General features: G+C 46.4%; 1 protein-coding gene across 9 annotated transcripts in view; it reads left to right on the forward strand.

Moving 5' to 3' along the window:
- The window catches only part of LOC132398269 (sodium- and chloride-dependent neutral and basic amino acid transporter B(0+)-like), a 169,419-nt gene that overhangs the window by 124,991 nt on the left and 29,445 nt on the right, over positions 1–14,983 (forward strand). For 8 of the 9 annotated variants that reach the window (XM_059977435.1, XM_059977434.1, XM_059977433.1 and 5 more), the window contains one exon: positions 2,624–2,742. In XM_059977435.1, coding sequence (XP_059833418.1) covers positions 2,624–2,742 — 119 coding nt within the window. The remainder of the gene's footprint in view (positions 1–2,623; positions 2,743–14,983) is intronic. The other variant, XM_059977430.1, reaches the window with a different exon arrangement.

Consider the following 14,983-nt stretch of genomic DNA (forward strand, 5'->3'; position numbering starts at 1 on the left):
TTTCTGTTTAAGTGCAGAAGGATCTCAATGGATCAGGCAGTATCTGTAAAGGGAGTGCACATTTCAGTCTGGGACCTTTCACCTGCCTTCATTTCCCTCTATAGAAGCTGCCTTGTGTATGTTGCTGCAGATCCCAATGTCCAAACCGTCTTGTTTTTCTGTGTTTGCGACACATCGCTGTAACAGGAATGGGAGCAAAAACGCTGAATATCCAGTTGCATAATCTTGTTAAATTACAGATTCACATTCCATCAGGAAAGCAAAATGGGAGCATTCTCAGAAGATGTACAACCACTTCTGCAATACCAGAGACACAAGGCGCAAGTGGCAGGGAATTCAGAGAATTACGGGCTACAACTCAGTGAGCAGGATGATTCTCTCGAGAGGCTGAATGTTTTCTATGCCTGCGGTGATGCTCAGAACCGAGTGTTGGCCGGAAAGGTACCCCTCCCTCTAGTCTGTCTAGATGAAGCTGAGGTGAGGACGACAGAAGACTCTGTCCGGAGTCAATCCACACAAAGCTGCAGGGCCTGATAGTGTACAATGGCGTTTGAAAGTTTGTGAACCCTATGCAATTTTCTCTATTTTAGGTTGTATTTATGCAGAAATAGGAAAAATTCTATAGGGTTCACAAACTTTCTCGCACCACTGTACCAGATCGGGTTCTGAAGTCTGCTGACTTCCTGCAGAGGTGCTGATGGATATATGCTAAACCTCTCTGGAACAATCCATTGCCCCCTTGGTTTTCAAGGTGGAAAACATCACTCCGGTGCCAAAGAAGGCAACAGTAACTTTCTTAAATGACTACCACCCAGGGGCATTAACATCAACCATTAAGAAAAGCTTTGAGCAGCTGGTCAGGGAGCACATTAAGGCCTTTCTCCTGGCTACACTGGACCCTTTCCAGTTCGCTTATCGCTCAAATTGATCTATTGATGATACAATAGCCTCTGTTCTCCACTCTGTCCTCTTCCACCTGGAAAATGGGGTCTCATATGCCAGACTCTTGTTTATAGACTTCAATTTGGTATTTAACACCATCGTACCCGAGAAACTGGTAGGCACACTGTCTTGTGAGGTCTCAACACCTCCCTCTGCAATTGAATACTAGACCTGTTAACAGTAAGGACATGTGGGCAGCAACGTCACTCATCCCATTACGCTGAGCACTGGCACTCCCCAAGGCTGTGTGCTTAGCCCACTCCATTGCAGGATCCAGCTCAAACCACCTCATCTAGTTTGCAGAGGACACAGCAGTGGATGGCCTTATCTAAAACGATGCTGAGAGGAAGTGGAGTGGCTGATGGATTGGTGCAAGAACAACACAACCCTAGATGTGGAGAAGAGAAAGGAAATCATTGTGGACTTCAGAAAGGTGCAGATAAACATCCCCCTCTGCAAATACATGGCTCTTCCCTAGAGAGAGTTAAGTGCACCAAGTTCCCAGGAGTTCACAACACGGATGACCTCACCTGGTCCCTTAATACCACCTCCCTGAACAAGAAGGCACAGCAGTGCCTCACTTCCCAAGAATATTGAAGCAAGCAAGGCTCCTGCCACCCCTCCATCTTAACTACATTTTACAGAAGCACAATTGAGAGCGTCCTAACAAGTTATATCTCCATCTGGTATGGGAGCAGTCAAGCATCAGACCAGAAGTCCCTACAAAGGACTGTGAGAATGGCTGAGAAAGTCATAAGGGTCTTCAAGGACATGTATCAGGAGCACTGCATACAGAGGGCCCTTAGCATTATTAATGATCCCACCCACCCAGCATCCTCTTTGACTTTCTACCTGTCAGGATACTGAAGCAGGGACCCAATCACAGACCAAGTACTGTGCACACTGTGATATTTGCTGAGTAGCAAATGCAGAGAGGCAACAAAGTCGGCATCAAAGTTCATGCAGAGATCTGAAGTTCCAGAGAAATCCAAAAACCAGAATCAGGAAACAGGCAGAGTCGATATTCAGACAGACAGAGTACAGATACGAATGCTGGAAAGGCTCAGGAAAATTCACTGGCACAATCTGACAACAGGTGAAAACACAGGACTGAAATACACTGAGTAATAAACAGAGAGGCAGATGATAAGTAGAGCACAATGAGACACAGGTGGCAGCAAAGCTGGTAATAATGAGAAACAGATGAGAGGAGTAGAGCAGGAGCTGGGACAGGGGCACAAAAACAATCAAGAGCACATGGCAATACAAACAACAGAATGACAGCTAGGGGAAAAACAAACAAAAAGACAGAGTTCAACTGGAGTTACTGACATTACCATCAGGCAGATTGCTCTGCATAAACACAACAGTTTTCTTCCCCCAGGCCATTAGACTTCTGAACTCCCTGCCACATCATATTAAAAGTGTCACTAGTTAAACTGTTCCGTACCTTGCGATATTTAATATTAATTTAATATTATTTGTTATTTGTGTGTGATTCATCTGTAGATTTTATCAACTTCATAAGTAATGGTGCATTATGTGCTTCAAAGAAACATCTTATTTCTATATGTATACATTATATGGTTATATACGTTATATTCATGTATCTGGTTAAATGACAATAACCTTCGCTTGACTTGATTGTTTATTCTGAGGATTTGAAATGTTGTTTTATCAGAAGTAATTACAACGACCCTAGTAGACCAGTTCCCGAAGCTTCTACAATCAAAGCGCCTTTACCTGACAGCCGGACTTTGCCTCATATTTTACCTCCTTGGTCTTATATTTGTAACAGAGGTAAGGTGTCCTTTATCTTTTGTTATATTTTGCATATAGTGCTGTTTATAACTCAGTGAGGTCACAAACCTGATAGGAGTGAGTAACAGAGAAAAATCTGATGAACTGGACACATACAAGTTTCCATTTGTTTGATGTGGGACTGACCAAAGTTCCACATCTGCTGTGAATAAACGTGGAAGCTGTTTGAAGGATGAAGCTCAATTTTAACCCAGATACAGGAAAATCTGCAGAAACTGGAAATTCAAAACAACACACACAAAATGCTGGAGGAGCTCAGCAGGCCAGGCAGCATCCTTGGAAAAGAGTTAAACAGTCAATGTTTTGGACCGAGGCCCTTCATCAGGACTGGATAGAAAGATGAGAAGTCAGAGTAAGAAGGTGGGGGGAGAGGAGGAAGAAGTACAAGGTGGTAGGTGACAGATGAAACTGAGGGGGGTGGTAAAGAGCTGTGAAGTTGATTGGTTGAAGAGATAAAGAGCTGGAGGAGGGAAAATCTGATAGGAGAGGGTAGAAGACACTAGGGAAAAAGGGAAGAAGGAGTAGCACCAGAGGAAGGTGATGGACAGATGAAGAAGTAAGGTAAAAAGTATCTTTTCCACAGATGCTGCCCTGCCTGCTGAGCTCCTCCAGTATTTTGTGCATATTGCTTAACCCAGATGTTGTCCAAAATGTCTTTCTTTAACCTGGTAAGTTTTTGAGTCTCTTTCTATCTATATGTCAATCTGCTGAAATGCTTGCCTTTAATCATAAAATTGTAGTGGTGTGCTACACGCAGTGCTGAAATAATGACACGTAGTCAGTGAGCTGCAGCTGCAAAAGAGATTCATTCAAACTTTGCGGCGTCGCTTTAAAGCCTTCCTGATCCCGCCCTCCCTGGGCGGGAATGCTGTAGGGGGCGCGTATTCACAGTCCCGTCCCACGCGTGGGCTTTTCCCCTTGCTGATGAAGCAGACTTGGCGCCCTCTTTGGGACCGGCCTCAATGCCAGCGCGCGCCACTTTGTGAGTCGGTTCGAGTGCGCTGGGAAGTGCGTCGCCACATAACCCCTCCCCAGAACCGGCGATACACCCCCCAATGTCCTCAGTCTGGGTCAGTCCCTGTTTGGGAGGTCTGCCTCTGCACCGCGGTGCCAGAATCTCAACCGGCTGTGCCACGTCCACATGGACCGGTTTGAGTCGGTCCACCGTGAAAACCTCCTCTCTCCCCCCAATATCCAGCACAAATGTGGACCCATTGTTTCTGATCACCGTAAATGGCCCCTCGTAGGGCCGCTGTAGCAGTGCCCGATGTCTGCCCCATCATACAAAAACAAACTTACAGTTTCGGCAGGTCTTTGGGTACGCAGGTCGGGTTTTGCCCATGCCGCGAAGTGTGTATGGGGGCCAGGTTACCGAGCCTCTCGCGTAGTCTGCCCAGGACCGCTGCAGGTTCTTCCTCTTGCCCCCTTGGGGCTGGTACGAACTCTCCCAGGACGACCAGGGTGCATCGTACACCAACTCGGCTGACGAGGTGTGCAGATCTTCTTTGGGCGCCGTGCGGATTCCGAGCAGGACCCAGGGAAGTTTGTCCACCTAGTTAGGCCCTTTGAGGCGGGCCATGAGGGCCGACTTCAGGTGACGGTGGAAACGCTCCACTAGTCCGTTCAACTGTGGGTGGTAGGCAGTTGTATGGTGCAGCTGTGTCCCCAAAAGGCTGGCCATAGCTGACCACAGGCTGAAGGTGAACTGGGCGCCTCTGTCAGAGGTAATGTGGGCCGGTACACCAAAGCGAGATACCCAGGTTGCAATCAATGCTCGGACACAGGATTCAGAGGTGGTGTCGGTGAGCGGGACTGCCTCTGGCCATCTTGTGAACTGGTCCACGATAGTGTGGAGGTGCCGCGCTCCTCGCGACACTGGCAGGGGCCCCACGATATCCACATGAATGTGGTTGAAACACCGGTGGGTAGGGTGGAACTGCTGTGGCAGGGCTTTGGTGTGCCGCTGCACCTTGGCTGTTTGGCAGTGCATGCACGTTTTGGCCCATTCACCGACCTACTTGCGGAGTCCGTGCCAAACAAACCTGTTGGAGACCATCCAGACGGTTGTCCTGATGGAGGGGTGTGCTAAGTTGTGAATGGAGTCGAAAACGCCAGGCTGCTGGAACGACGGGACGGGGTTGGCCGGTGGTGACATCACAGAGTAGGGTCCTGGGCCTATGGGGAAGTCCTGGAGCTGCAAACCGGAGACAGCAGTTCTGTAACTAGGGATCTCATTGTCTGCCTGCTGTGCCTCCACCAGTGCTTCATAGTCTACCCCCTGGGACAGGGCTAGGATGTTAGGGAGGGAGAGGGCGTCCGCCACGACATTGTCCTTACCCGAGACGTGCCGGACGTCCGTTGTGTATTCGAAGATGTAGGACAGATGTCGCTGCTGGCGGGACGACCAGGGGTCGGATGCCTTTGTGAACGCAGAAGTAAGCGGTTTGTGGTTGGTGAACGCGGTGAAGGGCCTACCTTCCAAGCAGTACTTGAAATGTCAGATTGCCAGGTATAACGCCAACAGTTCCCAGTCGAAAGCGCTGTATTTGAGCTTGGGTGGTTGTAGGTGTTTGCTGAAAAACGCCAGGGGTTGCCAGCGACCCTCGATGAGTTGTTCCAGCACTCCACTGACTGCTGTGTTGGATGCGTCCACTGTGAGGGTGGTAGAGACGTCCGTTCTGGGGTGCACTAGCATCGTGGCGTTTGCTAAGGCTTCTTTAGTTTTAATGAAAGTGGCGGTGAACTCCTCGTCCCAGGTAATGTCCTTGCTCTTACCCGACATCAGAGCGAACAGGGGGCACATGATTCGGGCAGCTGAAGGGAGGAAGAGGTGGTAGAAATTCACCATACCCACGAATTTTCTGAAGGCCTTTGATTGTGTTGGGTCGGGGGAAATGGCGGACTGCGTCTACCTTAGCGGGCAGAGAGGTTGCCCCATCTTTAGTAATCCTGTAGCCCAGGAAGACGATGGTGTCGAGCCCGAACTGGCATTTGGCTGGGTTGATTGTTAGGCCGTATTCACTCAGTCGGGCGTAGAGTTGACGGAGGTGGGACAGATGCTCCTGACGACCGCTGCTGGCTATGAGGATGTCATCCAAATAGATGAAAGCGAAATCCAGGTCGCGTCCCACCGCGTCCATTAACCAATGAAACGTCTGTGCGACATTCTTTAGGCCAAATGGCAGGTGGAGGAACTCGAAAAGGCCAAAAGGGGTGATGAGTGCCGTTTTGGGGACGTCATCTGGATGCATCCGGATTTGATGGTATCCCCGGACGAGGTCTACCTTGGAGAAGATCCGTGCGCTATGCAGGTTTGCTGCAAAGTCCTGAATGTGCGGCACAGGGTAGCAGTCCGGTGTTGTAGCCTCGTTCAGTCTGCGGTAGTCGCTGCATTGTCTCCAGCCCCCTGTTGCTTTGGGCACCATGTGCAGGGGAGAGGCCCATGGGCTGTTGGACTGCCGTATGATCCCCAATTCCTCCATCCTCTTGAACTCCTCCTTTGCCAGTTGGAGCTTGTCCGGGGGAAACTGCTGAGCACGGGGTGTGGAGGGGTGGTCCCTGGGTCGGGATGTGGTGCTGTACGCCGTGTCTGGGCATGGCTGCTGTGAACTGCGGTGCCAGAACCAATGAGAAATCCGCCAGGACTCTGGTGAAGTTGTTGTTGGACAGCGTGATGGAGTCTCGGTGTGGGACCAGCAACTGGGCTTCACCCAGGGAGAACATCTGAAAGGTCTCAGCGTGTACCAGTCTCTTCCCTTGCAGGTCGACCAGTAGGCTGTGAGCTCGCAAAAAATCTGCGCCCAAGAGCGGTTGGGCTATGGCGGCCAGTGTGAAGTCCCACATGAACTGGCTGGAGCTGAACTGTAGCCGCACCATATGGGTGCCGTAGGTCCTTGCTGTGCTGCCGTTCGTGGCCCTCAGGGTGGGACCCGGTGCCCTGTTGCGGGTGTCATAACTCGTCGGAGGTAAGACGTTGATCTCGGCTCTGGTGTTGATCAAAAAGCGACGTCCCGACCACTTATCCGAGACATACAGGAGGCTATCCCGATGGCCAGCTGCCGTAGCCATCAGTGGCGGCTGGCCCTGGCGTTTCCTGGGAACTTGCAAGGCGGGCGACAACGGCGGGCTTCTGCGCCCCACCGCTGGTGGTAAAAGCACCATTGTTCATTGGCCTCCTCACCCCTGCCTCTGGGGTTAGCGGGCTCTGTGGCCGGGCCTGTTCTGGTTTGCTGCTGGGAGCGTGGCCTGGTGATCTGTGCGATAGACCCCCCCCACTCACCTTGGCGTTCCACAGCAAGTCTGCCCGGGCCGCCACCCTCTGGGGGCCGCTGAAATCCGCATCGGACAGCAGCAGGCGTATGTCCTTGGGCAGCTGCTCCAGGGATGCCTGCTCAAACATGAGGCAGGGTGTGTGACCTCTGGCCAGGGAGAGCATCTCGTTCATCAAAGCAGATGGAGGTCTGTCTCCCAAACCATCCAGGTGCAGTAAGCGGGCAGCTCGCTCGCGCCGTGAGAGTCCGAAAGTCTTTATGAGCGAGGCTTTGAATTCTGTGTATTTGCCGTCTGCTGGGGGTGACTGTATGAACTCCTCAACCTGGGCTGCTGTTTCCTGGTCGAGGGAGCTCACCACGTAGTAGTAACATGTGGAATCCGAGGTTATCTGCCGAATGTGGAATTGGGCTTCTGCTTGCTGGAACCATAGGTGAGGTCGCAGCGTCCAGAAGCTTGGCAGTTTTAACAAAACTGCATGAACAGATGCGGCATTGTTCATCTTCAGCCCAAATATCGTTTGGGCCATCAGGGTCACCAATTGTAACGGTGTGCTACACGCAGTGCTGAAATAATGACACGTAGTTGGTGAGCTGCAGTTGCAAAAGAGATTTATTCAAACTTCACGGCCTCGCTTTAAAGCCTTCCTGATCCCGCCCTCTCCAGGCGGGAATACTGTAGGCGCATATTCACAGTCCCGTCCCGCATGCGGGCTTTTCCCCTTGTTGGTGAAGCAGACTTGGCGCCCTTTTTGCGACCAGCCTCAATGCCACTTTGTGAACCGGTCCAAGTGCACTTGGAAGTGGGTCGCCACAAAACTGTGATAATAACTCCAAGGTTTTGCCGCAGTAATCAGATAAACCATGAGTCATTCTTTAAGATGCAATCGTGGCTGACCAGGTAAGGCAAAGTCTTTATAAAAACGAATGAGAGGGCATATGATTAGCAAGAAGGTAGATGATTGGGAAGCTTCTCAAAAGCAACAAAAGATAAATTTAAAAAACAATAAGGAGTGAAAGAGGAAACATGATGATCCAGTAGCTAACACTATAAAAGAGAACAACAAATGTTTTTCATATATATCGAGAGTGAAAAGGAGACAAGAAATGTCATTCAACTACTGGAAAATTATGCTAAAAAGGTAGTAACGGGGAAAAGCAGACAAAATGAATAAGTATCTTTTCACTGAAGAAAACACCAGTAACATGCCAGAAATTCAAGCAAGTTCAGGGCTAGAAGAGAGTGCAGTCACTGGTACTATGAAAAATGTGCTTGGGAAGGCAAAAGGTCTGACAGTGAATAAGTCACTTGGAGCAGATGGACTACATCTAAGAGTTCACAAAGGTAGTTGAAGAGATTCTGGAGGTAGCATTAGTGATCTTTCAAGAATCACTACAGTTAGGAATGGTTCCTGAAGACTGGAAAATCATAAATGTTTCTATTTATGAAGAGAGGGAGTCAATGGACAGGAAATTATAGGCTAAATAGTCTGACTACAGTGCTGGCTAAGATTTTAAGTCCATTATTAAGGATGAGATTCCATGATACTTGGAAGCATATGATAAAATAGACGGAGGAAGCCAACATGTTTTCCTTAAGATGAAATCTTGCTCTGGCAATCTGTTGAAATTCTTTGAGGAAGTACTGGATAGAGGATAATCCAATGAGAGTCAGTAGATGTTTCTACATAGATTTTTAGAAGGCCTTTGGCAAGGTGCTGCATATAAGGCTGCTAAACAAGATAGGAGTCCGTGGTATTACAGGAAAGAAACTAGCATAGATAGAGGATTGGTTGGCTGGCAGAAGGCAAAGGATGGGAATAAAGGGTGACTTTTTTGGTTGTTACCCAACGACTTCCCCAGCCAGAAACCCTGGATGAACTATGCGATCTGCAATCTGCTGAGGACAACATCACAGGCATTCAAGTCTGGTGACCAAGAAAGTTACAAGAAGTCCAGGTACAATTTACAGAAAGTCAACTCATGGAAAAGTGACAGTCCTGGACTTCAGTCCTGCTGAAGGGTCTTGGTCCAAAACACCAACAGTTTACTCTTTTCCATAGATGTTACCTGGCCTGCTGAGTTCCTCCAGCATTTTGTGTGTGTTGCTTGGATTTCCAACTTCTGCAGATTTTCTCTTGTTTGTGATTGAATTCTGGATGAAACTTGAAGCAACAAAGAATGCTTAATAGTTGTGGCAGGGCTTGAATACTATCACCACTTGTGAAGTTAAATCAAGGAACGTAGACAAAAACAGGGCTTCAATTCCAGATGAGTTCAACTCCTTTGATGTGTGCTTTGTCCATCAAAACATGGAGGAGCCATCATGAACTGCTACATATACCCTCTGATGTTGTGGGTATTTCAGTCTTTGTTGCCAATGAGCGAGCAGCCTTCAGGAGGGTGAAGCATCCCACCTGGATGGGTACCTGGCCAAGAACTAAAGACTTGCATTGATCAACTGGCTGGAGTGTTGACAGAAATTTAACCTCTTGCTTTGGCAGTCTGAGATTCCCATCTGCTTCAAGCAGGCTTCAATTGTACCTGTGCCTAAGAAGAAGGTGGCAACCTGCCTGAATGACTATTGTCCAGTACCACTTACCTCCACAATGATGGAGAGGTTGGTAATGAAACATATCAACTCCTGCCCGACAAATGACTTGGGTCCATTCCAAAATGCCTACTGGAGCAACAGGTCCTCAGCAGATGCCTTTTCACTGGCTTGGCTCTTCATGCAACCCTAGAACATCTGGACAGCAAAGAGGCATATTTCACAAAGCTCTTTATCAGCTTCAGTGCCATCATCCTCTCAAAATTAATTGATAAGCCTCAAGATCTTGGTCTCAATATCCCTTGTGTAATTGGATCATTAATTTCCTCACTTGCAGACCTCAGTCAATTTGGATTGATAACAGCATCTCCACAATCTTCATCAGCACCGGTGCATCATGAAGCTTTGTGCTTAGCCTCCTGCTCCACTCGCTAGATGCAGCGCATTTATTTCCTTAGGAGTCTCCAAAGATTTGTAATGATATTTAAAACTTTGACAGTCTTCTCTAGGTGGGTGGTAGAGCCTGGTATGGAAACACCAATGCCCTTGAATGGAAAATTCTACAAGAAGTAGTGGCTCAGTCCATCAGGAATAAACCCTTCCCACCATTGAGAACATCTACACAAAGTACAATCATTCATCATCAGGCACTCCCACCACCCAGGCCATGTTCTCTTCTCGCAGCTGCCATCAGGAAGAAGCTACAGGAGCCTCAGGACTCACACCACCAGGTTCAGGAACAATTATTACCCCTCAACCATCAGTCTCTTGAACCAAACTGGATAGCTTCACTCAACTTCACTTACCCCATCACTAAAATGTCCCTTCAACCCTTGAATGCACTTTCAAGGACTCTTTCTCTCACATTCTTGGTATTTATTGCTTATTACTATTAATTATTGTTGTTATTGTTATTATTAATTTTTTTTCTGTATTTGCCCAATCTGCTGTCTTTTGCAAACTGATTGAAGACCCAAGATGGTGCGGTCTTTCATTTATTCTATTATGGATTTATGGAGTATGCCTGAAAGAAAATGTATCTCAGGGTTGTATATCGTGATGTATATATACTTTGATACTAAATTTACTTTGAACTATGAACTTTGCATTAATAATATTCTATAGGGGTTGGAGTTAGGTCCATATTTTTCAATTTATGTGTTAATGATCCGGATGGCAGAACTGATGGCTCTATGGGCAAGGTTGCAGATGATACAAATGTAGATGGTAGTACTGAGGAAGCAGGGAGACTACAATGAGGTTGGGCCAATGAGCAATGAAGTAGCAGATGGATTCCAGTAGAGGGAAGTGTATGTTCTTCCACTTTGGAGGAGGGGAAAATGATGTTGATATTTTCAAAATGGAGAGAGAATACAGAAATCAGAGTATTGAGGGGACCTGAGAGGCCTCATACAGGATCCTCTAAAGGTTAATTTGCAAGTGGAATTTATAGAAGGGATGATAAAGGCAACATTAGCATTCATTTGGAGACAAATAGAACTTCAAATCAAAAATGTAATATTGAGTCTTTGTAAGGCATTGGTCAGATCACCTTGAAAGCATTCTGGACCCCAGTTTTGAGCTCATATCTAAGGAAGGGTGTGCTACCATTGGAGAGGATCCACAGGAGGTTTATGAGATTGATCCCAAGAAATGAAAAGGTTAATGTAATGTGAGGAGCAATTGCTGGCAATTGGCATGTATTCAGTGATCTGTTCTGAAACAGAATGTGTGCGTGTGTGTATACAGTACATATATATATATATATACCTGTGTGTGTATCCCATATATATACACACACACATATATACACTCAAATGCTGATGAAGAGATGAGACACTGGGACGAACCGGTCGTAGGATATGACCCAATGGGAGACCTGCTTGTTTGAGATGGATTGTGAGCGACGTTGGGAAGGTGGTGCAGGCGTTCACACTGACCACAGCATGTGAGGGACAGAGAAGTTCAAGATGAGCTCCAACTTGTGCACATTTGACTGTTTAATTTAAAATTTAAATGGACCCTTTTCTTTTTGTTTTTCTTTACTAATCCTTTAGTTAAGATTAATAAATATAAGTCTCTTAATCTTATGTAGCATACTGTCTGTTTTCCCGTGGCACTAATTTGTAACAATGTAGCAAATTACACAGCATCCACACAAACCAGGATTTAGTGCAGGAGAGCCATTTCAGTCTCACGAGTTTGGCATAACTGGAGAGTGTTTTCTCTAGACTTACACAGCCAAGGAGACCAGGGTGTTATATATATATAAAATATAAACGTGTGTATAATAAATAAATCTAAAATAGTGCACAAACAAATAATATATTTTAAAAATTGACATAGTGTTCAATGGTTCAATGTCCATTTAGAAATCGGATGGCAGAGGGAAAGAAACTGTTCCTGAATCACTGAGTGTGTTCCTTCAGGCTTCTGTACCTCCTTCCTGATGGCAATAATGGAAGAGGGCATGCCATGGGTGATGGAGTACTTAATAATGGACATTGCCTTTCTGAGGCACTGCTCCATGAAGGTGTCTTGATTACTGTGGAGGCTAGTACCGAGGATGGAGCGGAGTAATTTTACAACTTTCTGTATTCGGTCCTGTGCAATAGCCTTCCGTCACTGCCCCCCCCCCCCACACTGGACAGTGACACAGCCTGTCAGAATGCTAATGCCCTCCATGTACATTTATAGAGATCTTTGAGTGTTTTAGTTGAAAAACCAAATCTCTTCAAACTCCTAATGAAATATAGCTGTTGTCTTGTCTTCCTTATAGCTGCATCAATATGTTGGGACCAGGTTAGGTTCTCAGAGATTGACAGCCAGGAACATGGAACTGCTCACTCTCTCCACTTCTGATCCCTCTATGAGGATTGGTGCATGTTACCTCATCTTACTCTTCCAGAAGTCTATAATCAGCTCTTTTGTCTTACTGACATTGAGTACAAGGTTGTTGCTGAAACACCACTCAACCAGCTGGTATATCTTGATCCTACACACCCTCTCACCTCCATCTGGGATTTTATCAACAATGCTTGTATCATCAGCAAATTTATAAAAGACATTTAAGCTATACCTAGTCACACAAATGTTTGCCAGTGTTGATAATCAGGGTGGAGGAGATGTATCACCAATCTACACAGTAGACATGAGTATCTACCATAGATATGATTGATAATATCACTGCAGATATGAGTGCTACTGGGCAATAGTCATTAAGGAAGCTCATACTACTTTTCTTGGGCACTTGTATAACTGTGCCTTCTTGAAGCAAGTGAAAACTTCCGGTCATAGCAGTGAGAAGTTGAAAATGTCCTTGAATACTCCCGCCAGTTGGTTGGCACAAGTTTTAAGAGGCTTACCAGGTACTCCATCGGGACCTGCCACCTTGTGAAGGTTCACCCTCCTTAAAGGCAGCCTGACATCAGCCCTACGAGACAGAGACCACAAGGTCACCGGGTGCAGCAGGGATCTTCACAGCTATAGTTATATTCTCCCTTTCAATGCCAGCATAGAAGGCGCTGAGCTTATCTGGTAGTAAAGCATTGCTGCCATTCATGATGTTGGGTTTCACTTTGTAAGAAGTAAAGGCCTGAAAACCCTGCTGGAGTTGACGTGCACCTGATGCCACCTCCAACCTCACTCAGAATTGTCTCTTCACACTCTGCAAGTTATACCAGGTTTTCTGGTACAGACCTGGGTCACCAGACTTAAATGCCACAGATCGAGCCCTCAGCAGACTATGAACCTTTTGGCTTATGGTTTGGGAATGTTCAGCAGGTTTTCATAGACACACACTCATCCAAACAGGTTTTTATTGAACTCAGTACATAGTCATCAAAATTTGATGAGGAATCCCTGAATGCAGACCAGTCCACCGATTCAAAAGAGTCCTGTAGGCGCTCCTGTGCTTCCTTTGTCCATAGCTGCTTGGTCCTTAATACTGGTGCTGCAGTCTTCAGTCTCTGCCTGTACTCAGGGAGTAGAAATACAGCCAGGTGATCAGACTTCCCAAAGTGAGGGCATGGACTAGCATGGTAGGCATTATTGATGATGGTGTAACAGTGGTCCAGTGTGTTGTTTCCTCTGGTGCTACAAGGGATTTGTTGATAGTAATTATTTGGTGACTTTTTCAAGTTGGCCTGGTTAAATTCTCCCAAAATGATGGTGAGGATATCAGAGTGTGTAGTTTTGTGCATGTTGATCCCATTGCTCATATCATCCAGAGCTTGCTTGACATTGGCCTGAGGTGGAATCTACCAAAATGATCGCAAATATTCCCAGTGGCAGATGGATGGCACTTAATTGCAAGATACTCCAGGTCTGCTGAGCCGAGTTGGGACAATACATTTGTACCCCAAGAGGAGTTGATCATCAGGCATACACTTCCACCTCTGCTTTCAGAGACTTGATGGTCCTATCCTGAGTGTGTACAGTGACCCCATCAATCTGAATCGCTGCATTCCATACAGAAGGGCTTAACCAGGATTCCGTGAAATGTAGGACACACATAGTCCTAATGTCCCTCTGATACAGCACCCTAGCTCTGAGATCTTTGATTTTATTTATTAGAGGCTGTACATTTGCCAGCAACATAGTCTGGATACAATGGGCATAGAGAGGATTTTTCCAGTTGTAGGAGAGTCCTGGACCAGAGGGGACAAAAGCATGTCTCTTTAGAGCAGAGATTAGGAGGTTGAAAGTCATGAATCTGTGAAAGTCAGTGCCACAGACTGTCTTTGTGTTTATTTAAAGTGGAGGTTAATAAGTTCTTGATTAGAAAGAGAGTCAAAGCTAATGGGGGAAAGGCAGGAGATTAGAGTTGAAGAAAAACAAATTACTGATCTGTTAATTTCAACTCTACTGGACCTGCTTGCGCCCTTGGTAAGTGAGAATATTCCTTCCAGCATTGAGCCGATATACATTATTGCAGATTCTGAGGCCTCTCTCCCTTCCCCCTCTACTCCCTCCCTGCTGCTGAGGATTGCTCTGTTATTGTGCAGCAGCTGATAGAAATTAAATAAAATTCAGTGAATGAAAACAAAAAAAAAGATGATTTAAAACTGAAATAAAAGCAGAATATGCTGGAAAAGCAGGTCAGACAGCATTTGAGAAAAGTCAACTTTATGGGTCCAGGATCCATCATGAGAACTGTCTGTCAAAGTGTCTTGGAGTAGAACAGATACTTTTCTTTTTTCACCTCCCGTCTAAATGCTGAGATTCTTCCAGCAACTTCTGTTTTTATTTTTATTCTTAAAGAAATTACTGAGTTCATGCATTGGGATCCATGGTGTTCATTAAATTAGAAGTGTTTGATTCCAAAAAGACAACAATGCTGATATGGTGTAAATGGGAACCAGTATTTGATCATGTGGATAATCAGAGGCTTTTTCCCAGG

Source organism: Hypanus sabinus, chromosome 8 (genome assembly GCF_030144855.1).
Source record: "Hypanus sabinus isolate sHypSab1 chromosome 8, sHypSab1.hap1, whole genome shotgun sequence".
Classification (NCBI taxonomy): Eukaryota; Metazoa; Chordata; class Chondrichthyes; order Myliobatiformes; family Dasyatidae; genus Hypanus; species Hypanus sabinus.